Below are 12,926 nucleotides of genomic sequence, written 5' to 3'. Positions count from 1 at the left end.
GTGGACACCCCTGCTCTATAGTGTAGCATTATACGCATTCTGGCCTCATGATGGGCTTATCAGGCCATAACCCCACTGGACGTGGAGGAGTATCTGTACATTCATCCTTTCAAACACAGAAACATAGACTCTGGGCAGTGTAAAAAGATCTCAGAAGTTTCTGACTTGTCTCCTTGTTCATTAAAAGATAAATGTTGGGATATAGGAGGAAATGAACTTATATCTCAGCTTTAAAAACTGTTATACTCTAAATTTATACTTTAATAAACGCGTAACACACATGTGCACTTAACATCTTACATGTATTTTTATGGCATAATTGGCACTATATCCCCCGAAACTGCAGAAAAATAAACAGGAGTTGGAGCCCTAGCACATCGCTTTAATTAAAAGAAAACTTAAAATTTTTTAAAGATACTCTTGCTCTCATGAAGTTATCAAAAATCTCTCTTTTGCTTAAGAAAAAAAAAAACCAAAAACCTCACAGACAATATTCCTCCTATTAGTGTACAAAGGCACATACCTAAGTCTTTGTTTCAAAAAGACGTGTGAGAGACTTTCTAGAAACAGCCCTAAACATTCTTTTGGGCAGTCCACTAGACCATTCTTTCAAATGCCACCAAGTGCCTTGAGTGGAATTTTTCACTAAAATATCTACATTAGAAAAAGTCAGCTAGAGGTTTATTTGAATTATAGACATTTTAAAGTTTCGTATTAGCAACATGAAATTTCTTCATCTTCTTAGTCGGCAATCTCTGAAGAAATACCATGCTTACAAATGCTAACCTGTTAGGGATTACAAGGGCGAGGAACCTATCTGCTACTAAATCAGAATATAGCTTCTGTTATGTTCCGTGAAAAGACCACTTAAACACAAAGGACCTTAACTGAACACCTGTCTCTTGAGTTCCTTTGCCCCCTTACAAAGCATAACCCATTCATTCTCCTGCCGTGTATTTTCTGACTCCTCCCGTTAGGTTTCCCTGTTACATTCTATACCACAATTTTGTGTCATGAGCCATTTACATTGCCAAGAAAACAACTCCTTCCACTGCTTACAATGAGCCAATTCTTTTCACTTCCTCTCTCACACAATTATTTCTTTAAAAATGAAAACAGATCTTTTGAATTTGTGGATTATGTTGCCTTATGCCTTACAACTTCAGGGGAGGTCAAGTCTCTTGGATGTATTTTCCCCCCAACACTTACAGTCTTACTCTCTCAACATGATCTGGAGAAATGCTTTATTTTCAGCTCCGGCTTCACACCAAACAGCAACAGGCCTATCTATCACATCTACAGATTGGGGGAGGAGCCTGTCAGATATTTATGTTAAAGCCAAATTAAATCACAACAGTCACATGCCTGCTACAGGGAACAGGCTACTTCTGGGGGTGGGGGGTTTCCTTAATATCGGAACAAGATGTATAAGTATTAAAGTCAATTGCAAATATCACAACACTATTCCAGCAACACTGATCTTGCATCTTTTTAACCAGCTCGTCTTTTAAAAACACGTTTCAGCAGAGTATCTGTGAGTCCAGAGAATTGGAAGGTTGATAATTACTGTCTTACATTGAGAACTTTTCAAAATATTTCAGAACTGCCTTGCCTTGGGTGGTGATTCAGCCTTGGTTCATTGGTACCGAGTCATCACAAGTCACCACCAGGTTCAACAATCCCCTTGTGTGTTAGAACTGTGGGTCAAAAGGACCCCCTAACTGGAACCCGCGATGGGGTCGCACAAGAAGAGCACGATGTTTCTGAGGCGCAGGGCCGGGTTCACTTCCAGATCTGTGGTCCCATGTCTTGCTTGTATTATAGGAGGGGTAGGCAGGTATGCGGTTTGTAAGAGACTGGGGTGGGGGGGGGGCTTTCGCCTGATACCATCTCCTAACTTACTTTGCCTCCTGAGGACCCCAAGATGATTTTCCTCGAAAGGCTTCGGGACTCTAAGAGGAAGCAACCATCTCCAGGGCATGAAGCAGGAGCCTCGGGAGAAAGAATCAAGAGCCGCTGAGTGGTTCCTCCTGGGTCCGAGGGGTCCCTCTCTGTCTCCCCCGGGGGTCAGCCCGCACTTCTGGCTGGATCGGGTAAAGCACCAGGGCTTTGAGCGGAGCCCAAACCTCCGGGGGGAGGGGAGGCAGACCTCAGGAGCGGAGATGCGGCAGCCCGAGCCGCCCTTGAGGCTCCCGGCTCGGGGCAGGCCCGGTCGGCGCCAGGATACCGCCGCCGGCTCACCTGAGCTGCGCCCGACGCCCGGGGACGGTCACCGCGACCTCGCCCCGCCCAGCCGCCCCTCCGCCGGCCCGGCAAGGGCGCCAGCTCGCGGGGTCCCGGCCCGCAGTCCCGGCCCGGCCGCCCGGTCCCACCGTACCTGGCCCGCGGCGGCTGCGGCGCTGCTCCTCACATACCCGTTCCGCATTTCCCCGTTCGCCACGCAGCCGTTCGCCCCCACTGGGCGACGGCAGCAGCAGCCTCCGGGTCCCGGCCGCATGGTCCCGGCAGCACCAGGCGCAAGGGAGGCTCTGTTAGCAGCGGCCAAGGCGACGGCGGCTCCAAGTCCCGTTCCGCACCCCACCCACCTCCCCGAAACCGGAAATGGCTGCACGCTGCCGCCAATTCCCGGCCGGGCCGTCACTTAGGGGCGGGGCCCACTCCCGCGGAAGCCGCGGCCCCGCCGCCCACGGGAAGCCCGTGCGGGGCGGACAGGAGGGTCGTGAGCCTACGGACCGCTGACCAATCTTGAGGAGACGGAGCCGTACATGCCGCGGCCCGGCCAATCACTGGCCAGAGGAGAGCGGCTCGCCGGTGTCGAGAGGGCTTCTTCTGGAGGGACGCATGAACCTGGCACCAGATTGGAGGTCCAAGCCGGGTCGTCCGAAAGGCTGGGCTGCTTAATGGTCCCCCCGGGAGAGGAGGCGGGGCTCAGGAAGAAGTAGCCAATTAGTGCGTGAGGAGAAAAAGGGGGCTGAGCCTGTCTCTAGAGCGGGTTCGCGGGTTCTCTAGGACGGGTGGACGCCCTCTCTCCCTTGCCTCTTGGTCAATCCTCGGGTTTAATCCCAGGCCACGGCAGGGCTCCTTTATTTAAATAAATAATTCCTTATGGGTGTTTATAGAATAGCCTTTTTGACATTCTCTCACCATTCTTCAGTATACATTGACACATTTCTTAATAATTCAGATGTCTCTTTTCCCTTCATATCTGTCACTATCTGTTTTCTATTCAATTTCCTTTAAAGAGCACTTCCTTGAAAGTCAGGAAACCTGGTCTCCTTCCAACTCTGCCAATATCGGGAAGCTAAACCTTGAGTATTTAACAACTTTGGGAGCCAAAGTCTTTAAAATGGAGTTAATACTTCCTGCTTCATAGACTCATTTGCAAGAATTATATTAATAAAGCATTGTGCACCTATCATAATATCTGGCCCATACTAGGAGCATAAGAAATACTGTATTATTTTCTCACCCCTTTAATTCTCTTCCCACAGGGGTTAGAAAGAAAGGAAATGAATATACATTATAGCAAGAGACTTTTGATTACCCATAAAGAATTTAGTGTCATAGTTAAGACAGGCTGGGTTTGAATCCTGACTGCACCACTTACTACTAGCAGAGTGACCTCTATAATGTCTTCATCTGTTCAGTGGGGTAATAGTTATCCTGAGGATTTAATGAGTTAATACATGTAGTGTATTTTGTACAGGACCTAGCAATTAGTAAACATTAAGTGTTGCTTATTATTAATTGCTGAATGCACCTATGACAACCCCTGCCTTCTTCCCCCACCCACCAGGAACTTGAGAAAGGAGGACCGACAAGTTAGCAGTCGTGCATGATTTAGGAGCTGAACAATCTACAGAAGGTGGGCAGAGCAGATATCCTGTTTTGAGTCAACAAACACCATGATCCCAAAGAACAAAAGTTTGTGAAAAGTTTGTGATGAAGTAAAAAAGAAACGTGGTTTGTGTCTCACATTCTAGTGAGAGACAAGATATACACATAGAAAGTAAACAAGAATAAAGGACCAACTGAAGGCTGAAGAGATTAGGCAACATGAATTCTGAGGAGAAAGGCTAGATGGCAGTGATGTGTTTAGCCATCACTTTTTATATGGGAATGTTTCAGGGCAGAAATCTGGTTGGAAGCAGAGCTAAGGGATTTTAATTGAAGTTTAGATAGTGGACTGAATGAATCTGGAGAAGATTTGGGAGGAAGATGTGGGATGAGCTTGATCTTGAAAGATGATCAGGATTTGGAAAGCTGGAAATGAGAAGGAACTGTCAGAAGCTCAGGTGCAGAGGCTAGAAATAGCAAAGCCTTGAACTGCAGACTAAGATTAAAGGAGCCTGACAAGATTGGAGGAATCCTATTAGCCAATTCTTCCCTCCAGAGGCCAGGATCTTTGTCTTGTTCTGCCACTTACTCACCATGTGTGGTCTTGGACGAGTCATGCAACATCAGCTTTGCTTTCTTCACCCACCTTACAAATTTAATAGTACTACCTCATAAGGCTTTGTGAGCATCAGTGATACAATACACAAATAATCTGATGACCTTACACGCCATTGCTAAATCACAAAAGGAATGCCTCAGAAGGCACTAGGAAACACCCCAGACTCCATGTAAGTAGGAAAACAACTTCCAGATGCATAAGCAGCCTCATTATATTACTGAGTTCATATGCAAAGTTCTGTGGTAGGCACCAGAGTTGTGACTCTCCTCTTCCTCCAAGATCGCTCAGATGATTTCGATTGTGAAATCTTTCTTGAACTCCAACCTCCCCACAAAATTAAACTCTTCTCTGTGAACTTTATACACCTGTGTAAACATGTGTCACATTGCTTTGGGATTCTTTATTTGGAGAGGAAGTTTATAAAGTGGTGAGAATCCACAGCTCTGTAGTCAGACAGGATTGGAGACCCAGCTCCAGCACTTAGAAACACTGACTTGGCAAAGCTGCCTAACCTCTCTGTGACTCAGTTCCTTCATCTGTAAAATGGAAATACTTAATAGAGTTTTGAGAATTAAATGAGAAAAGCATTTAATACCAGGGCCTGTCATATAATATTCAGTAAGCGCTGGCAATTATTAGTTGAATAAATGAATTATTTGTTAAGTGAATGAATGATTGATCAAATACATTTATACCCTAACTAGACAGAGAGTAGGCTCTTTGAGTTCAAGGGACTGTCAAATTCATCTTTGTGTTCACAATACCTAGCACAGTGCCTGGCACATAGTAGGTGCTCAATAAATGTTTGATCGAATGAATAAATGTGTGAATGAATGAAAATATAGCCCAGCCTCCAAGGTGCCTTTTATCACATGGAGACTGTGTCAATTAAGATTTTTTTGGTTACAAATAACATAAGCAAATATTATAAAACTTCCTCAAGAAAGGTAAACTTAGTGGAACTCTCCTCAAGATAGCTAAGTGTTGGGGGTCCAGGAGAAAATCTGAAACCACAGAACAGAAAATTATAGACCTTCCTCCTAGAACCAACCATCTTCTGAGGCTTAGCTCTCAGTTTCCGACAACTTTCATATTCCCTAAGTCAAACTTACAAATTCCCAGAAAAATGTGATCGTTCCAACTTAAGGTAAGATGGCTAATGCTTGACCAATCAATCAGTGATGACCAAAGCACAAGGTCAAGCTGCTGGAGGTCAGGAATCAGTTACAGAGAAGGGGCAGTCACTGCAGAGAAGGAAGGAACCAACCTGTCATTGTCCCTTACAAGGAATGGGAACGGAAAGGACAAAGAACAATCACTTGGAATGAGTGTTAAAGGAAGAGGCTTCCAGGATAGCATTTTTTAAAAGGGACAGGCAGAAGTGCAGCCTAGGAATGAGCTCCAAGAAGCCAGTCCATCCTTGAGTCACTTGCCCAAGAGATAATGTCCTGGGAGAGATCATCTGATTGAGTTTAGGTAACATTGATCCAAAGAGGGGAATAGGGCAAACAAAAGAAGGATGTGGTTTCTTCACCTTTCATGGTGGGAGGTGCGAACCAGGATTCCCTCTCCCAAAAAGAGAACACAAAATTAGGAGAGGCTTTTCTCAAAAGGAAATTGGGGACCTCATAGAAAAAAGGAATGAATGTTGGGCCAGCAAAAATGACCATTGTCCAGAGTGTCAGTTAAGACAGCAGAAGAATCCTAAGGTAGAAATGGCTCTCTAGAGGCAGTCTGCTTCGGTACAAAGCCCAGGGCGGAACAACTCAGAGCTATTATCCGATCCTGACTCTGCGAGTATCATTTGGTCTTCCCTTTCCAAACTTTTCATGCTTCATTCATTCATTTATCTCTTTGGCCAATTGTTCAACAAACATTTTTTTCTGGGTATCAAGTTAGGTACTAAAATGACCATGATAAGCAAGAAGAAACATGGTCTCTGCTCCATGGAGCTTACAGTCTTGATTTATAAGACATGGGTCTGCCATTTCCCTTTTTATTAGTCCTAATCTAATACAATGAATGAAAGAGTCTGCTTCCGCTCTCCCTGAATTTCTGGAAAATCTTAGATAACGTTTCTGGACCATTTTCAGTGGCCATATTTGCACCTACAATACTGAGTAGGCCCTGGGACAAGAGTTTAGAACTGCATTATCATTGCAAGGCCTGAGTGGTTTAAAGGAATGATTGCATGCAAATACAAGTGAAAAGGTGCCCCGCTGAGCATCCACTGGAGTGATTTTAACCTGTGTCTAACAAGGCATTTACCATTGGAGCTTGGAGATCAAGCTGATGAATTCTCCAGGAATAGGCATTTAGAGCCTGTGTGTCAATGGTCTCTGCCCTTGTGTTTCCTGTGCCCTAGATGCACTTCAAAGCTGCCTACTCAACCACCATGCCCCACACTGCCACCCTGGACTTCCTGTGGGTACTCAACTCACTCGCTGATTGCCACAATCATCTGAGGCTCTGCTCCAGGAAGTGGACTTCCACTTCTGGCTCCAGGAAGGAGGAGAAGAGGTGGTGCTGCAGATGACGATTAAGATGATGGTGACAAGTTCTAGGCAAGACTCTTTGAGTTGCAAGTTTTGAAATCGAATTCAAATTGGATTAAGCATAGAAATGTATTGGTTCATATAACCAAAAAGATGAGGGGTAGATCCGACGGGATGTAGGTGCTCAAACCATGTCATCAGAAATCTGTCTCCATCCTTGGTTTGGTGTCCCTCTGAGTTGGGTTCATTTCCAGATAGGGGATCACCAGGTGAGGGTAAACATGGCTCATGGCGCGCAAGCTTGCATTCAACCAGCTTTAAAACCTCAGCGCAGGGAGAATGCTTCTTTTCTGGAATCCCAATGAGAGTCCTGCCTGAGCTCTCATTGGCCTAGCTCAGGTCACTAGCTTCAGGCACATGATGAATTGATTGGCCAGGCTTGAATCTTGTGTGCACCCACTTCCCCAATTCTGAGCCACAGGCTCTGAGAATTGGAGACCAATGATTTTTCAAATGAAAGAGATGGGTGCTGTTACCGGGAAAAGGGGTGCTGGGCAGGTATAAACAACAGATGTCCATTGTACTGCTCATGTTGAATATGATAACAACAAGAAACAGGAATGCCTAGGAGATTCTCACTCCTAGTTATAAGAAACACTGGTTTGAGACTCCCTCCTCTTCAAGTCCAACCTCCAAAATTTACCCCCAATTTATGTTTACTTAAATTAATGAGAGTGATTGATATCTTATCATCTTCATCAAATCATCATCCCAAAGCAATAAACATCCTCTATGTATGTAGTTATATAAGAAAAATAGAAATATCATCTCTACAGACTGAGATTTACTCTCTAAGAGAGCATTAATGATGACAAAGGACTCATAGATAGCTCTGAATATGTTATGTCATATTCAGTATTGTCAGTTTTAAATGACATAAATTTAATTCTACTATATGTAAATTATACCTCAATACAAAAATAGTTAAAAGAAAAATGACAAACAACAGGGTTCATTCATTTCTAGACAATGTGGTGTATGTTCTATGGAATCATGAGATTTGTTTATTTAAACAGAATAGGTTTAAGATGAGGCTGCAATTTCTTTTCCACTTCATTATAAAACCCTCTTGCTGTTTCCCCCATCACTCTATATTTACTTGGCAAAGCTACATATTCTTGGACAAAATAATTTAACTTTCTTTAAAATAAACTTCTGGGGCTCCTCTCCCTACCCTCAATATTTCATAACTTTTCCTCATATTTTTCCCCATCTTGTACCATCCCCCAAACCAATAATTTCTGGTGCCCACTATCTAGCAGAGCCATTTAAACCTGTGTCTCTGAATGCTATTCTATTGTTTATGCTCCCAGGGTATCTTCAGAGCCATACAACTGGTTCCCTTGACAGAAGTCATGAAAAGCACAGGAATTAGAACCGGCAGTGGGGATGCAACAGGGATGCCCAAACAGTTGATAGGGAAAAGGAAGTTCCTGTACCTACTTTAAGATCCTCATCCTCTAGCATTTCAAAATATAGTACACTTCTGTTTTATATCATAAGACCTCTTAAAACATAAATGACAACTTTAGTGTCACCTTTTATTTCAATCCAAACCTGTCTTTCCCCACACTGATCATACCATACTAATCTGCCAATCTATAGCTCCAATTGCAACTGGTGGTTTCTCCATCATCCGTTCCACTCTTCTTTCACTGGTCAATAGTCACATATTTAAAATTGGGTTAACTGTTGCCCAGCATTTGCCACAGTAATTGATTCAGGGATAGACAGCTTAGTCGATTCAAACATGTGAGCCTAGAGATTTGATTCAGTGGTTGGGGAAAGGAAACCTATCTGTTCTCCTGGAAGGTGTGCTAAGTGAGTGTGAAGCCTATAACTACTACAGTCATTTTGCTGCACAAGAAAAACCCAAGTAAGGATGAAGCCAACTTCAGGAAGTGAGCAGAATGGCTCACGAATATAAGGAGGCGGTGCTCTGATCAAACTATGCCTGAAACCTACCTCTAGACGGTTCAGTTATACTGAGTCAAGACATTTTCTTTAACTGTTTGTGCCAGTTGAATTGGAACTCAGAGCACCCAATTATAGTTCTTCAGTAGAATCTTTCTTTATATTTATTGAGGAATAACTGACGTTAGGTAAACCACATATATTTAAGTGTAAGATTTGATGAGTTTTGACATATGACCATACCTGTGAAATCATCTCTATAATCAAAATAATGAACATATTTATCGTCCTCCAAAGATTCCCAGTACCCTTTTGGAATTCCTCCCTCCTTCCCACTCTCCCCAACCCCAGACTTTCGGTCAACAGACTAGTTTGCATTATCTAGAATTTTATATAAATGAAAGAACAGTGTCATAGCCTAAATGTTTGTGTCCCCACCTCCCCCACCTCCCCAACTTCATATGTTAAAATCCTATCAGGCAAGGTGCTAGTGTTAATAGGTGGGACCTGTGGGAGGTGATTAGGTCATGAGGCTGGAGTTACCAGGAATGGAGTTAGTGTCCTTATAAAAAAGGCCCCTGTGAAACCTCTCATCCCTTGGGGCATGTGAAGTTACAGTGAAAAGACATGTTCTCACCAGATGCCAAATTTGCTGGTGCCCTGATCTTGGACTTCTGTCTCCAGAACTGAGAAATAAATTTCTGTTGAATAAGCCACCCAGTTTATGGTATTTTGTTATAGCAGCCTGAACAGACTGAGATAAAATTGATACCAGGAAGTGGGATTCTGCTATAACTCCTACCTAAAGGGTGGAGGCGGCTTTGGAACTGGGTAATGGGTAGAGGCGGTAAAGTTTTGAGGTGCAAACTAGGAAAAGGCTCCATTGTCATTAACGGACCCTAAAGGGTGATTCATTCTGGTGTGAGCCCAGGGAGGAAAGAGCTGCAAAGAAAGTCTCAGTCTTGGAGAATACCTAAGTCATCCTGAACGCGGTGTTGGTAGAAACATGCACCATTCTGATGAAGTCTCATGGAAATGAGTAACGTCTATTGGGTAATGGAGGAAAGACCATCCTCGTTATAGAGTATCAAAGGACTGGGATAAATTGTGTCTGTGCCCTAGGGTTTTGTAGAAGGTAAACTTGCAAGTGATGAAATTAGATATTTGGCTGAGGAACTATCTAAGAAAATTTGAAGGAGAAACCTGGTTCCTCTTGACTGCTTATAGTAAAATGCAAGAAATGGAAGTGTTAAACAAAATGAAAGTGGAATATAAAGATTTGAAAAATTCACAGCCTATCCATATTGTAAAGATGAGAAAATATGTTTGGGAGAGAACATAAGGGGGTGTGGCCAAGCAGGGAAATTAGTTAGCCTTCTCAACAGAAACCCTGAGCTGTTCTTCGTGACAAGGGAAGAGTGCAAAGGAGGGGCCATCAGTACCTGAGGGACGTCAGCACACTCCTTTGTCTCCATCACTCTCTGCTACTTGCATTCTGGCACCGAACTCCTTTGCCACTCCAGGTACAGTTCCAGTGGGCCCCCAAGTGGAGAAGACTTTTTTAAGTAATTTTTTTTTTCTATTACAATACAAAAGCAACATATATTAATATAGGAAACAGAATACTATAGAGACCAAAAGAAGGAAGAAATTAAAACCAGTAATAAGATATCTTAATATATGTCCTTTCAGGAATTTGATAAGCAGGAAAAAAGAGTAGTGAAAAAAATAAGGGTAGAAAATTTTGGGCAAAATGAATAGCATGAGCAATCACCAGGATACAAAACAGCCTAGAGCAAGGGCAGACAACACAGCCACTCGTTATTTCCGGAGCAGAATCCTGGAGGAGTCGTCTCCATTCTGCACTCCCATAATGAAATAGAGCTCTCAGTATGTGCCAATTTATATGCAAGGTATTTGTGTGCTCGTTTGTGTTTGTTTTCTCATCCACTGAATAGGAACTAGTGAAACATGCTCAGTTAGTTTGTAGGGTTATTCATGTATATCTTTTCTGTTCATGCATTTGTATCTCAAAGAATCAGATGCAAGAATTCTGTGTTCAGGTTCTGGATGATTCAATGTCTTCCTACTTTTCAGTTTTAAAAATAAGGAATCTATTTACAATTATAATAATTAAAAAACCTAATGACAGAGTGGGACTACAAGGTTGTTTTAACCTCCAAAAAAATTAATACACCATATTAATAGAAAAAGAACAAAAACCACCTGGTCATTTTAGTAGATGCAAAAAAAAAAAAAATAGCATGTGACAAAATCTAACTCTTTCGTGATAAAAGCACTAGGAATAGAACAGAACTTCCTCAATCTGATGAAGGGCACTTACAAAAACCCTATAATTAACATCATTCTAAATGGTGAAATTATTTTCTTTCTAAGACCAGGAACAAGACAAGGAGGTTCCCTTTTACCAGTTCTATTCAGCATTGTACTGGAGCTTCTAGCCAGGACAATTAAGCAAGAAAGTGAAATAAAAGGCATCCAGATTAGACATGAAGAAGTAAAATAATCTCTATTTGCAGATGACATAGTTTTATACATACAAAATCCCAAGGAATCCACTAACAAATTATTAGAACTAATAAACAAGTTAAGTCGGTTGCAGGATACAAGATTAATATACAAAATCAATTATATTTCAATATGCTAGCAATAAACATTCTGAAAATGAAATTAGGAAAACTATTCTATTAACAACAGCATTAAAAAGACTAAAACCCTTAGGAAAAATGAACAAAAGAGGTGTAAGATTTGAACACTGAAAACTACAAATATTATTGAAAAAGATTATGATCTAAATAGTGGAAAGATACCACACATTCAGGGGTTGAAAGACTTAATATTTCCAAGATGGCAATGCTTCCCAAATGGATCTACAGACTTGTGCAAGCTCTATGCAATCCTCAGCTGCCGTTTTTGAAGACAAGCTAATACTAAAATTCATATGGAAATGCAAGGGACCCAGAATAGTCAAAACAATGCTGAGGAAGAAGAACAAAGTTAGAGGACTCACATTTTCTGATTTTAAAACTTACTATACAGCTGCAGTAATCAAGACAGTAGCGTGCTAGCATAAGGATAGGCATATGGCTCAATGAATAGAATTTAGAATCCAGAAATAAACCCTAATATTTGATTTTCAACAAGAGCACGCAGACAATTCAAGGAGGAAGAGGAAGAATGGTCTTTTCAACAGCCCCATGAATCATAATTGGTCGAAGCTAAACATAGCAATCCAATTCCCTTTTGCCAGGCACTCACTTTTCCAAACTCTCTTGCTCGTAGAGTAAATATGTAACTCATATAGACTTACACCACATTCATAGTGAATATCAAGGAACCCAAGGGCAGCTGCTCGCAAAAGGTCAAGAGGCAGGAACTGGAAAGCTGTCACACCCCTAGGCAATTACTCTTTCTTCCAGCCTCCTTTCTGTTTGTTTCTGAGGCTGTGTCCTTTCTTCTCTACAGACCAGTTTCACCAATTCAGTATTCACATAGCAAAGCCCTCCCTGTCTATATTTCCTGCATTTAAAGAGACCAGCTTCAACTACAACTAATATCTCCAAAGTCTAGAAGAGAGAATACGCTTTCCCAGTCGTTAGTTGTGTACATCCCTGACCCCATTAACACCATGGGAGCAAGGTTAATGCTCAGACATGTCTGCCGAGGGCCCACGTGTGTGTGTGTGTGTGTGTGTGTGTGTGTGTGTGTGAGAGAGAGAGAGGGGAGAGAGAGAGAGAGAGAGAGAGAGAGAGAGAGAGAGAGAGAGAGATTGATTCTCAGAGAAAGGGGAGGCCTGGGCTAAAAGGATACCCTTAAGTGTCTACCATATTGGGTGAGCAAGAAAGGAAGCAAGAAAAAAGTCAGGTTGAGTCTATTAGGAAGTGGGTGGGACGGGGCCATCCAGCCTGAGAGAAATGAACAGATTCCAACAGCAGGCGGAAAAGCTGAGAGGGGTAAAAGCTATCCCAGGGAGTAGCTGA

At 42.6% G+C, this 12,926-nt stretch overlaps 1 protein-coding gene across 3 annotated transcripts in view; it reads right to left on the bottom strand.

The window, feature by feature from the left end:
- The window catches only part of SPTLC2 (serine palmitoyltransferase long chain base subunit 2), a 93,390-nt gene extending 88,921 nt beyond the window's left edge, over window positions 1-4,469 (bottom strand). Inside the window, exons 1-2 of one of the 3 annotated variants that reach the window (XM_033107791.1) lie at window positions 2,378-2,873; window positions 1,903-1,992 (exon numbers count right to left, since the gene is read on the bottom strand). In XM_033107791.1, the coding sequence (XP_032963682.1) occupies window positions 1,903-1,992; window positions 2,378-2,497 (210 nt within the window). In that variant the 5' untranslated portion in view covers window positions 2,498-2,873. Of the gene's footprint in view, window positions 1-1,902; window positions 1,993-2,377; window positions 2,874-4,430 lie in introns of those variants that run through there. The other 2 variants (XM_033107794.1, XM_033107792.1) reach the window with 2 other exon arrangements.
- Window positions 4,470-12,926: the final 8,457 nt, after the last annotated feature.

This window comes from Rhinolophus ferrumequinum, chromosome 6, assembly GCF_004115265.2.
Source record: "Rhinolophus ferrumequinum isolate MPI-CBG mRhiFer1 chromosome 6, mRhiFer1_v1.p, whole genome shotgun sequence".
NCBI classification, from domain to species: domain Eukaryota; kingdom Metazoa; phylum Chordata; class Mammalia; order Chiroptera; family Rhinolophidae; genus Rhinolophus; species Rhinolophus ferrumequinum.
This window is presented reverse-complemented; position numbering and strand designations above follow the sequence as displayed.